Here is a 13,640-nt window from a genome sequence, read left to right as displayed (position 1 = left end):
CATACACTCCTACATTTAAAAATAAATATTAAGTATTTTGTGCCAGGCACTGCTAGATATCAGGGCTACAGAGACAAATAAGAACTGACATGCAGCCTTTCCTCATGGAGCTCAGTGAAAAAACAGGCAGCCACATTGTTTGGTTTGGGACAGATGTGGGGCAGGTGAACAGAAGCTAGACTTGGGTGGCCACCAATCCAGCTGACTTTGACAAGCAATCGCCTTCTCCAAATCCTTCAAATTATGGTCAGTTGAAGAGTGGCCATCTACCCTTCCCTGAGTCAATGTGTGGTGGAGAAGGCATGCAGAGCATGTCCAGGTACCTCTGCTTACCTTTTGACACAAGATTCAATCATGTCACTTGCCATCAGCTTCAGCCGTTGTTCTAGGTGCTTCCCAAACTCCTCCTCGGGCCAATGTAAGTCCCGAATGAAGGTCTGAAGGGCATCGAGCTTCCAGAATAAATCTTCTGAGGTTCCTGATCCATTACTAGCAGGATAAAATTCAGAAAACAAGAGTCACCTACTGGCCTTGGGCTCTAAAAAGCTGACATGAAGACAGCTGGGGACTAGAAGGCTTAAGGCAAACAGTGGCTTCAACATACAAAACGACGTGTGTTGGTGGTTGGGGGTCGGGCATTCTTCACCAACAGATTTTGAGTTTTACCATACGTGACTCTTTTGGCTTTGTTCAGTCAATTATTCCAGACCAGGGAGAAGTCTGAGGAAGGTATTGCTCCATAACAGCCAGGAGAACAGTGTATGGTAAAAATCAGCCTTCTTTTAATAACCACATTAACACATGTGATGATTCAGATGAAGGCCACAAACCAGAGGGAGAAGTAAGTCTCAACAGATAATAACTACATGGCAACATGCAGTTATTGAAATTCCGGGTTTCATGCATTTCCCCAGCTCCCCTCCAGAATGGAGGCCTTTTGGAGATTGCACAGACTTTGCGTGCTAACAAAGTGGTGAGCGAGGACCTGCTTTCTCTTGAAGAGCTGGAAAAAAATTGGGGTGACTCAAATTGAGACGAGTGCACCTGGATACCTTGAATCCATGAGTCTTGTTCAGATCGGTTATTATTCCAAAAGACCAGCCTGTTGCATAGGCAGCCCCAGGATGAGGTTGTTGGGGGGAGGTGAATGGACAAGGGATATTTGAAAAGCTTTAGGGCTACGAACCTGAGGTTTTTTTTTTTTTAACCATTGCACCATCTTACCCAGTCCTCTGTACAGATGGAGAAATTGGTCTTGATTCCTTTCTGTACAATGATGTCTAAGAAACTTTTACCAGGGGCATCCGTGGAAAGCCTGTGTATGGGAAATCCTCCATCTCTCACCCTCTTGCCCTTCTCTGGCTGTCTTTCTGTTTTGCAACAATCCCATTTGGGGTTCTGAGGGGTGGCCACCTCCCACCCCCTTCCTCGCATACCACTAATGCTAACACGGTAATTTATAAAATATCCAACACACCATGCATTACCACTTGTTCTGACATCGTCTATAGAAACAGATGAGAGTGGGTGTTTCTATTGTGACAGATGCCAGCTGCATTGAATTAATGCTTCAGAGAGAAATATAGCTAGTGCATAAATGCATACATAGCTACTGCAGGGTGGGGAAGGGGCGCACTCCCAACATGCCGAGAGGGAGTCTGCGGCCTTGACCGACAGGGACATGTTTTCAAGGACAGACCAGTCTGAGGTCAGTACATAGATGTATCTGACACGAAGGAGCAGGTAACATGGAAACACGTCCTTAAAATGAAAGGTGGCAAAGGAGGAAACTGGAATTATGAAAAGATATAGAATCAGGCATTTCCTGGTGGGTGATTGAGAATCCATGCCTTCTTTTCAGATACCGCCATAAGCATTGTTCGAAAGTGGGGGGATGCATTGTTTCTCTGTGGAGGTTCAGCCTTTCCCCTCCCCCATCCTAGGCTTGGGAGAAAGAAACCCCAACTTTGTCTAGTCTAAACCCCGTTTTGGAACTGCATGGTTGTATGTTTTAAATCATTAAGTACATATGAATGCAATAATTGGTATTTATTACAACAACATTTTGACACCCATCTGGTTTCAGAGTTTTAAAAAATTCTTCTATGGTTTTTTTTCTTTTTCTTTGAAGAGCTTATTATTAAGTTTTGACATGAGGAAAAGAATATTTTCTTTTTATTTTTAAGATAAACTGTTAATGTTAAGGCAATAGCACCAAGATTATTTTGATTGCTGAGCAGTTACCAAAATGTGTTCCCACTCATGCCTTAATTAATTGAACAGAGACCATTATCTGCTTTATTACAATGTCTTGATTCATATCTTTTCAAATATAATGTCACAGAGCATGCACAGAAGAATGTAAGAGAAGTTTCAGATATTTATTTTTAATTATTAACAGATAATACCTAATCTAACTTTTAATATAGTCATCTTAGCATGAATATGATTTATGTTTTTTAGAAGTTTTTTTTCAGGTATAAATTTTTGTGGGGGTTTGATTTATCTTTAGAAGAAAATCAGACACAGTGACCCTATGATTTCTTTGTGAACCTGTGAATGAACACAGGTTTTAAAAAATATCAGGCGCTTTCAAGGAGCCAAGCAAAGCAGTCATTTTAATGTCCTGTTCTCTACCTGGATTACAGCAAAAATGAAAATGTTGAGGGCCATCTTGACAAATGTGATTTCGAGATTTCAAAACTCACTGCCAGTTTCAGATCATTTTTTATTCCTTTGATAATAACACTTCCCTTTGAAAACGTGCCAATTTATTCTTTCAAGAAAAAGCTTATCTGGCCTATAATTAGCTGTGGCCTAAGAAAAGGATCAAAGGAGGGTATGGAATCGCCAAACCTTATTTCACTTATTAAATCATGCACATGGTTCTAATTTTATCTCCCTGAGGTAGAATTTAGAGGTGCTGGATCTTCTTCTTGCTAAGGAAAAAAAGGGAATTCATTTCCTAAGCCTTAGAAGGAATGGCTACTCAACGTTCGTTCCCCTGAACTGCTGGCTGGCACTGACGGGACGGCTCAGCCTCCCAGAAACACAAACCCCGTGTGTTGCTGGCTTTGTGTGGATGACTGTAAAGACTGTCTCTGCACTCAGACCACAGATCATACAGCTACCAAAAAACTAATTATTTGTTCTTTAAATCTTGTAGCCTCAAATATAGATTTTGCTACCTAGATCTCAGTGCTCAGCACTGTACTATGACCTTGGAAATTACCTTTACGCAACATTTACGTGACTAAGGCTTGATACATTCAGAAATTTTCATTTAGCCCTGAACATACTGTTACTATATCCTGCCATTTGCTGACACCAGAAATATACTTTATGGTTTAAACAGTCTCTAGAAACATTTTTAAAAAGCTTCTAGGTAAGTATGCTTCCCTCTTAGATTTGGTTCAGGCCAGAGATGACTGGCCAGTTCATCAAAGAGGTTTCCTGGACAATCTTTGGATGAATAACTCCTAAAGTCATGCCACCTGTATTAAAAAACAAACAAACAAAAAATCAGGGGCAGAATGCTTTTGCAAAGAATTCAGGAGATAAAACATCGTCCTCAAGCATTCAGTGGGTGTAAGACAAACGGTTAGTGCTGTATATATAGTAAATGTCTCACAAACATGCTGCATGCCTGAAATAAACAATATTGTCTCTGTATGATCAGCAAAATATGTCTAATTATCCCTCTCCCTTTCTGTTATATAGGATGTATAGAAATAAACAATACATATCCATGCCAAGATCACTAAAATTTAAATTAGATCTAATGTGAACTGAATACACACTCGGCATCATATATAGCAGCCATCCATGACGGTGCCGAAAAAGTAGGCATTTGTGGGATGCCTAGAGGGATGTTAACTGGTAGATTTGGTACTTTGGGAAGGTTCACATTGGGTAGGTTCACATTGGGTAGGTTACTGGTTAAACTCCTGTGGAAGAAACAGACAGAAAGAAAAAATACCATCACAGTGACAATGCAGATGTGGCAGAAGCACAAGATAGTTGTAAATAAATTGGCTAAGTCCACACAGCAAGACGACAGCAAACACACTTCAGAAAGCAGCTTACAGATGGACAGCAGTGGTGTGGCTCAGTAGTCAGAGAAAAATGACCCAAGTTAATGGAAAAAAATTATCAACAGAGTGATGAAGGCATGGACACTCACAGGCTCCTATCCACAATGATCACATTATTTAAATGCCTTTGTGAGGGGTCTGCAGCTTCCAAATCCACTGCCATAAGAGTCTAGAACTTGTCTGATTCTCAGAACTTGAAGTTTGTGCAACTCTTGGCATAGTTTGGGGTAGGCCTGCAGTGGAGTAGCTGTGATGGGTACAAATGGTGGAGCACTTTATTTTTCTTTTATTTATAAAGTATTTTTGATGGATGTACATTCTTTAGGTCAGATATTAGACACACAATGTAACAGGACACCAATTTGAATGCATAAACAATGGTGGTGGACAAAAACAGTATTCTTTTCAACTGCTACTTCTGAAGAAAGGTGTATATGCAATGGGATGTCAGAGCTAATGGTGACGATGAATGAATTGTATCAAAAAATAACTAGGTTTGAATAATTTCATAGAACATTTAAAGAAAATGGAAACTTCCACCTCCAAATTAAGTCCAATTAAAATGAAGAACTATTTACACACACACACAAATAATAAAACCTCAAATTCAGCTCACATAGTAAATTCTTTGACCACAAGGGGATTTAGAATGTGGCCTCTTGTTATAGTAACTACCTTGAAAGTAAGATGAGCTATTAGAACAAATGACAGGGGGCTTGGGGTGCTCAGGATGTGCTATCTCTTGATCTGTATGATTGTTCTATAGGTGTTTTTAGTTTTTTAAAATTAAAGCCGTACATTTTTAATAAAAAGTTAAAATTTAAGTTAGAAATTAATAAATCATTTTAAAATGTGACCTCATAAGACATTTTGTTTTTGAACAATGACCCATCAACTGATATGATGAAAGAGAAATGGATGGATTTACGACTAGAGAGAGAAAATAAGACAAAACAATAACCCCAACTCAAATCAACTGTATCTCTTCAAAGGGACTATGTCATATACTGTTCCCCAAGCTGGCACTGTAGCGGCATTTTAAGGGTATTCCATCCAGCCAAAGTCACTGGCACAGTAGAGCCCAGCCTAACTCTGCATCTGAGAGGAGCCTTCCTGTTTAAGTAGAGTTGACAGCACTTTGGCAAAGGAGTTGAGGCTTTCTTTTTGGATCTTGCAGGAGAAGTGAGTTTTGCCAAAGCAGCTCTGCCCCGGGCAAGCTGTGTTTGACTAACAGAAATCCTGCAAAGGCTGGAGCTGCCTCTGGGCTTGCTTGGGGAGGGGTGGGGCAGATCTCCTGGTAAGTCAGAAATTCTGGCCCCTGTAGATAGTCTGGACACCTGTCTCCCTCTAAAAACAAGTTATTCTTTCACAATGACAATATAGTCCTGGCTTGTAGATGGAAAATCCTGGGATGCAAAATTGCCAACTTGGCATTCTCTTCCTTAAGGGAAACAGGTATCTCACAGATATGTCCTTTACACTTCACATGTGGGGAAAGCCCATCATACTTCTCTACTTGGGACTGAAGGGTGCTGTTGTGGGAACTCTCAAGAGAAGCTAAATATGACTATTAAGTAGAAGGGAAAATGGAACTTTTCCTCCCATGTTTCTCTGTTGAATCAGGGAATTTGCCTTTGAATTCAGTCCCTGGTGGTTCTCAATCTTAAATACTGCCATGTAACAAAACCACTGGTGATTTCCACTGAGATATGTGTAAGCCTATATAAGCAAATGTGATCATTAAATGATGCACACACTGAATAATGATCAAGAAATTAGGAGTTCTTTAGAGATGGTAGCCTGGAAAGTTAAAATGTCAATTCTGAGCAAATTAAAAGTAGCTGGAATGAATAACATATAAATGTATGCAAAAACAACTTAATTTAAACATATCAGAGGATGGTTGGTACACAAATTACAAATGAGCTTCATTTTGCACACAAAAATGAAAAAATACTTATATTAATCAAAACATTTGTATTTGTAAAATGTGACATTTTGGCTGGAGTACTGCACTGGACTCAGAAACATTTCCTTCATGTGACACATTATAATGCTCTAGTTATAAAAGGCTGAAACACACTTGATAATTCTGTTCTTAGCAAAATAATGTTCTGTATTACTAAAGTAACTAATATTTCATGTGGATATAAGTTATACCGATAATTAAAGAAGCAATTCCAGGCATTATATTTTACTAACATACATGTGAAAAGGGAACATTTTCTAGTAACACTCAGGCCAGGTTCCTGGAGCTGCTGATGGATATAACAAATTATTATTTTAGAGGGCCCTTTAGCAACTACCTATAAAGTCCATCATGCTTCTCTGTGAGAATCATAATTGGATATCTCTGAATGGTAAAAGAAGTGTGAATTGCAATTCTAACAACTAATGCATGTTAAAAATTAGACTCATTCATTTTGGGGATGCTGCTGAAAAAGGATTGCTCCCATTTATGTCAAAGGGCCCCACCTCTGGAACTTTGGATTGAAAAATTCTCATCTGCTCTCTCCCACATGAATGAAAGTTACAAATACATGGGTGCCTCATCATTTCTACTGATGAAAAGAACTAGAGATAGAGTCATTCCTTGCTTCTAGAATTAATTATAATCAAGATTGTGTCTCCAGGAAGAGATGATATGTTTGGGTCTTCTCTGAAGGAAGCTTCCGATTTACGGACAGGGTTAGATTTCAGATACAGATGTCTTCTACTTTATGAGCCATTTACTGCAGAATATGTGTAACACTTCTTATTTTCCCTTTGTGCTCTGGACACTAAAGTCTCTCTCAGTGTTTATTCATAGGTCTGATACCTACTTTGGGGCACGGGCACTCTTTGATATCTTCTTAGAGTTTAGATGGCATTTATCAATCTTTTATCATCACCAGTCCTCCTAACTGCCTTCCACGTGAGAAGTTAATACCACCATCATACTGTATATATGCTTATGCAATGTAAGTATACCTGTGCTTTATACATATACATAACCAGAGTAAGATTATTTTTACCCTCTCCCATTCCAAGAAACAATTTTTACCAGCTTTGGGAGCGGCAAAGCTCCTGTTTAGAATGCATAACTTGGAGAATAAAGTTTCAAACTTCATGGAATTTTAGGATGTCCCAAACATTTCTCCAGCCTTATTGCTTGCCTCCTTTATAATTCATGCTGGCCTAACCGAGCATTCAGTTTCTACTGGGGGCTCCACTTTCCCCCCAAATTCCACTTCTGCTCATGTTCTTTCCCAGCACCTCTGCTCCTCTTGAAATCTTTGTGTCCAAGCTGTTTCCTTCATGACTCCCCTTCTACTCCCTTCTACTCTCTGCTCTGCTGTATGTTATTTGGTAAATAGAATGGTGAAGATTTACATTGATTTCTCTTGTGTGTTTGTTGCTCAGACCCAACTAGACTGAAATCCTCAATCAGGGGAATGAAACTTTTTTACCCCTTTCCCATAGTTTTCCTATTGTATCCTTACAATTTTCAGCCTGTATGCATTCCTTAATAAAGGTCAGTTAATCAATAAATACTTACTAAACATTTGTTATATCCCAAGCCCTGTTTTAGATGCAAGGGAAGCAATGGTGATCAAATGTGAAAATGGAGTGAATATGAAAAAAATCACATTTTCTAGACTGTTAGTGTTGGAAAAGTCTTGGGTATTCAAAATCCTTGTTTTTTAAATAAGGATTCTGAGACTCAGAAAGGTCTGCTGATTGTCAAGGGTTACCCAGCAAATTACTGGCAGAGTCAACAGTTCTGACTGCACATCTAGTACTTGTCTATTTTAAACCAGGCCACCAACATTTCGCTGAGGCCTCCTTGGTCTGACAGTTTATTATCGTTAAGATATTGACATCTTTGACAATCTGGAAAATGATACTATTTAAAAAATACTTCTTGTATGTATATCTCAGGCAGAGGGAGATAAAGTGCATTTTGATAAACCAAGATTTTTCTGTGTACATATATCAAGAAGCAGTATTCTGTTCTCCCATTCAGAGCCATCCTAACCTGGCTCTGAATGAAACGTGGATTCCCTGTGCCTGCAGGTGTTCAAGCAGAGACTGGGAGATGATGTCCCATGGGAAAGGTAATGTGGAGAGAGTACTAGACTTGGTGAGCTTTGGATTAGATACTTTCTAAGTTTTCTTCCATGATGACTTGACCAACAGAGAGACATCCCTAAAGAGCTGTTGTCCATCTGCTAGTTAGGACCAGAAGCTCATATTCAGGGCTGCCAGGAGCGTTGTGAACAACTTGCCATATGGGTGGGTGGTGACCCTATGATATCTCCTGAAGGACACCCAAGAGAGGGTTATGGGCTCTGGCTTAAGCCTGCCCTCAAGAGGCTGACTATCTTCAGCTGTAGTTAGTAGCTAAGTGATAACATTTTCCACCAAGGCAGAGATTCTAATTGTGACTATATCTGGCTTAATGGAAATAGAAGGGCAGCCTCTCTTTTCTCTCCTTGCAGAGATGGATGGCCATCCTTCTAGAGAAAGGCAGCATTAGGATTTAGCCATTTTCCCCTTTCTGCCAAATAACTTGTATCAAACTCAAATGATGATCACATCTCTATTTTCTTTACATGGCCATATTTTGAAGTAAGAATATCTGAAGAACATTTAAAATTTGGTTTCTGCAAGTTTGTTAGAGTGCTGTTTTCTTTAACATTTTGAATACTACTTTTATTGAATGAAACTTTTACAATGCATGTCTCAGTCATTTAACCTATAATCATGTGCCTGTAATTATGACTTTTGAAAAGTGGAAGAACAGAACTCAGTGTAACAATCATTGGAGAGAAAGGCTGTGGTCGGTGTGTGTATGTTGGGGGATCACACAACAAAATTAGAGAAGACTGAGGGCACTAAATCTGTTTATCTAGGTCAGTTTCTTGTTTTTGAGTAAGCCTGATGATAAACATTCCAAAAAGTCATTCTTTACTTGGGGAAAAAATCCATAAAAGAAAATGTATCTGCTTATACATATAAACTCTAACTGGTTAGATGTTCGTTCATATTTTGTTTCTCTTCACGTGGAAGGAAGGGTAGAGACTCATTCCTGTTGGCATTTGAGCATGTCCCCAAGCTCTTTTGCCCTTTATTTTGTGCTGGCCATTCTGCAAATCTCTCCCATGGCATCCACATTCTGCATGCAAATCCCCTGATAAAATGTGTGGGGTTTCAGAGCATTTTAATTTTGCTTATGTTTTAGTTGCCATTCTCAAATATCTCTACATACTCTGAAAGGCACATACTATTTAGCATGAAGTGAACAAACCATGATTGTGTTGAAAGTTAGTTAAAAAACCACATCAACATAAAAGATTCTCAGGATAGTATTTATAACTATTAACCCTTCACTAATTTTCAAACCTTTAAATTACTGATCCATGAGTTCACATTTTATTTTTCAATCACTAAAATATCCTCAACAAAATATTCCCACACTAAGACCCCCAACTGTGAAAGTGATTTTGATTCTATCTTTACTTCTGACAGTGTTAAGAATATTCAAAGCTTCAAAAGGATTTAGCAGTAATTTGCTTGGTTTCTGAATAATTTAACAGATTATAAAATGGCTTTAGGGAAATTATCACAGAATTTCATGACAATTCTCAGACACTGAGTAGGGACATTTTTAAAAACTCAGATGAGAAAACAATTTCATTGCCTTTATTAGCCTTCTGGCTCATGAGTAGAGGGCAAGGCCCTGACTCGAGGGCCCTTTAAGGACCAGGGAAGGGGACCAGTTGTTTCCTCCATGTGTGTCAGTAATAGTAGCCTCCACATTTAAACCAAAGCAAGTAAATGCTATTCCTTTTTTTAAATTTCAAGACCATAGCTATTTTCAAAATGTGAAAATTACTAATTTTAACCTTTTCTTTTCACAATTGTTCTTTAAGCACAACTGTCTTGATCACAGTGAGCATTAAAAAAATGGAGTCCCTTGTTAATCAAGGGACCCAGTTTTATTCTCATGAGTTAAAAGTTGTCAGAGCAATATTAAAAGACTGTTATAGAATTGAAAATAATAGGCTAAAATTTATATTTCTTGGTACTTGCAAATGAAGAGCTATTACCTATTAACCTGCTCAAAGAAGGGTAAGCTAAGACACTTCCCTCCTGGCTCAGATGTGAAAGGGGGACTGAGAAAGCTATTTTGCATTAATTTATTTATCAGCCAGGGTCTTATACAGCATAAAGCAGATGGAGGGTCTCAATTCAGAAAACTCCTTAGAGATAAAATATAAGTCAAGGCTTCCAAATTAAAGAAAATTTCTTGAATTATTTGTACTGGAGTGCCTGAAACGCGGCTTGTACATATCCCCATTTTTCTCCACACTGGTTGCTACATTCCAAAGATGTAAATGACTAGAAGGAACAAAATGACTTTCTTACAGGAGAGAGAAGGGGGTGAGGAGGGGGTAGAAAGAGAGGGAGAGAGAGAATGAATCTAGCAGGACAAAGCTGAGAGCAGGCTTTATTAAAGCTTTTCAACTCATACCAGAAAATTCTCTCCATCTAGGAGACCTCTGCCTTTCCAGAAAGCACTTGAAGTCCCTCTGGCACCTGAAGTCACAGTCCTCCTCCTTGCTGGAGAATGGAGGTGGCAATGAACCTGCTAGACATTTCAAATAGATTCCCCAAGCAGTAATGGAAATTGCCAAATATACAACCCACAGGATTTCCTGTAATTTGTCCTTTAGATGGATATTCCATTTAAAAAAATGACTACTGCGGCTAGATACATTTAGGAAACCCTGGGTTAAGCAGAGTAAAACAAGGTTCTGTATTACTTTGTTATCTGAGTTTTGAAATGTACTGGTATGCTTCGTGGCTCCCCAGGAGACAAGGGTGTAGAGGGGATGAATGGGGTGTACAGAGTTTCCTAACTGTATTTGGCCATAGAGTCCTTTCCTCGAGGTGTGCTTCAAAGGCATAGGTGAGAGAAAGACAAACTCTGGCCCACCGGCCAGTCTCCTGTTTTTGGAAATAAAGCTTCATGAGAACAGAGCCATTTTCATTCCTTTACCTATTGTCTAGAGCTGCTTTGGTGCTGTAACAGCAGAGTGGAGAATTAGTGACAGAGATCATGTAAGTTTGAAAAGCTGAAGTAATTATTATGTGTCCTTTTATAGAAAAAGTTTGCTGGCCCCTTGCCTAGACCACTGTGGAACACACTTTGGGAAACATTAACTCTTAGGGACAGCACCGTTGGAGCAAGATACACAGTACAAATATCACAGCCAGGTTTCCATCCCTTATTCCTTATTTATCTTGTGCAATAAGACAAAGATTTCATTTCATAAAACATTTCTCAACCCCTTTGCACAAGGAGACTATGCGCATTGTAGTTGGAAACACATACAGTGTTTGCTTTCTGTCATGCTGACACTGAAAACCATAAGACACCATTAATCCATTTCTGTATGACTCTCCAGCTATTTGCACCCACACTCCGATGGTATCAAAGAGGTTTCCTTACTTGACTGGTTCCCATGACTCCCGCTCAAAGCCCCTGTGAATGGATTGTGCAATTGAGGACTCCATCAAATCCACATATCTAACCACAAGTGGGGCAAACAGGTCTTGCAGGTGTTTGTGAAATTTTCCATTGCACAAATTATCTAGAACAGATAAGCACAATCTTGGTAAGAACCTTCAACCCACAAGTGCTTTGTCAGCATGCAACATACACAGAGAAGATTGTCTTTGACATTAAATATATGGCTTCTAACAGAGCCATCCCCGGGGTGTCAAAAAAAAAAAAAAGAAGAAGGAAAAAAGTACACAAACAGCATCAAAGTTCATGCTTACGTCTGTGTGGAAAGAAAATGGAATTCCAAAACATTTTACTCATTTACATCTCTCTTCTAAAGAAGAAAAACAATAATTTTCCTTTGAAAGTGACAAAACAGCAACTGACACTGTTTTTTCAGGTATTTTCTGCACCAGCTCCCCTTTCTCCCACTGTGTGACTGGGAAGAGAGAGTATTCTGCCCCTTCCTTCATCATTCTCCATGGTGAGGAAGGTCTGCTTTATTTCTATGTATTGTGTAAGATACTTTGGAATGCTCAGGATGTTACTTAGCTGGATTTCTTTTTTTTTAATCTAAAAAGCATCTTTCAGTCCTGGCTGGTGTGGCTGAGTGGATTGAGTGCTGGCCTGTGAAACCAAGTGTTGCCAATTCAATTCCTAGTCAGGGCGCATGCCTGGGTTTTGGGCCAGGCCCCCAGTAGGGGGTGTGCAAGAGGCAACCACACATTGATGTTTGTCTCCCTCTCTTTCTCCCTCCCTTCCTCTCTAACAATACATAAATAAAATCTTAAAAAAATAAAAAGCATCTTTTAATAAAAATTATAAAATGTGAAGAGGTTAATTAGCTTGTTCAAGAGCAAATAAAGCACACAGACACCAATTCTGACACCGCTCTTAGATTCTGCTGTCTAGTTCAGAGAGGGTTTCTCTGTCACAGCACACTTGTTGGAAGAAAGAATGCCTATCATCTGTAAGTTTGTTTCTTTTCAAATTAATAATAAAACTACAAAGAGCTATGTCCAGCTGGTAGTCTACCCAGAATAAAGATGTTTTAACAATCTATTACCTGCTCACTATTTAGGAAAGTCAAACAGTCAAAGATAATACATACAATCAGTGCGCAGAAAATCATTCAGCAGCTGAAACAGTGGAAAACTGTCCCACGTGTCTGGGGGCTGCACCTCTAATGCTGCATCCATGTCCACTGCAAAGAGTGACAAAAACGTCTCGGCATGCTCCACCATCAAGTCTGACCACCACGCAAAGGCCTTTGAAATTTGATAGAAAAACAACAGACAAAGAGGCAATGAGCTTCTCTCTCTAACACAAGATGGGAAGCCAAGCCCTCACTGTTCAAGATTAAGTGTGCATCACCCAGCAGGGTTTGATCATTTTATTGTAAAGAGAACAGCATTTTTGATACAATTGGGCCTCTAAGTGTCCAAGGCCATGCTTTTCCAGATTCCAGGCCTGCCTTAGAAAGTCTTTATTTGGACCCACTGGTCAGAGGATTCATCTGTAGATGTGACAGGTGTGGAATTTCTGTTCAATTTACAATAACTCAGTATGTTTGGAGTCATGCTCTTTATTACTGTTGTTGGCTGGTTCTTGCTCTAAGGTATTAGACTTTGGGAGTTTCTTCACTGTGTTTATGGGTTTTCTGCTGATCTAACTTGAAAATTTGTAATGATTGTTCACTTATATTTACACATCAGGGGCTTAATTGTCTATGGTCTCATACAAGCTCAGTGACTCCTGTTTCCCTACACATTGGAAATGTTACTCCTGTTTCATACCAAGGCAAAGGAAACCATTGTTGCAATTGTCAAAAAACTTTTGGGTCAAAATCTCTTTAAGCAGGGAGCCTCTGGTTTTGCATCCTGTCTGTAGGAAAGATCAGGCTTACACTAGGAAATGCTCAGTAAGATGAATACTTACTTTTCTGGGGGTTGGACACATATGTACATTGAAAACCAAAAAATATCAGTGAAGTA

General features: G+C 39.2%; 1 protein-coding gene across 12 annotated transcripts in view; it reads right to left on the bottom strand.

Moving 5' to 3' along the window:
- CADPS (calcium dependent secretion activator) overlaps nucleotides 1–13,640 on the bottom strand; it is a 494,727-nt gene that overhangs the window by 80,054 nt on the left and 401,033 nt on the right. For 8 of the 12 annotated variants that reach the window (XM_053929767.1, XM_071222267.1, XM_053929762.2 and 5 more), the window contains 4 exons: nucleotides 12,758–12,914; nucleotides 11,593–11,734; nucleotides 3,801–3,947; nucleotides 334–489 (listed from right to left, as the gene is read on the bottom strand). In XM_053929767.1, coding sequence (XP_053785742.1) covers nucleotides 334–489; nucleotides 3,801–3,947; nucleotides 11,593–11,734; nucleotides 12,758–12,914 — 602 coding nt within the window. The remainder of the gene's footprint in view (nucleotides 1–333; nucleotides 490–3,800; nucleotides 3,948–11,592; nucleotides 11,735–12,757; nucleotides 12,915–13,640) is intronic. The other 4 variants (XM_053929773.2, XM_053929770.2, XM_024556699.4 and 1 more) reach the window with 1 other exon arrangement.

The sequence above is a fragment of the Desmodus rotundus genome, chromosome 8 (genome assembly GCF_022682495.2).
Source record: "Desmodus rotundus isolate HL8 chromosome 8, HLdesRot8A.1, whole genome shotgun sequence".
Taxonomy (NCBI): domain Eukaryota; kingdom Metazoa; phylum Chordata; class Mammalia; order Chiroptera; family Phyllostomidae; genus Desmodus; species Desmodus rotundus.
Note: the sequence above shows the minus strand (reverse complement) of the source record. Positions and strands in the feature narration are given on the sequence as shown.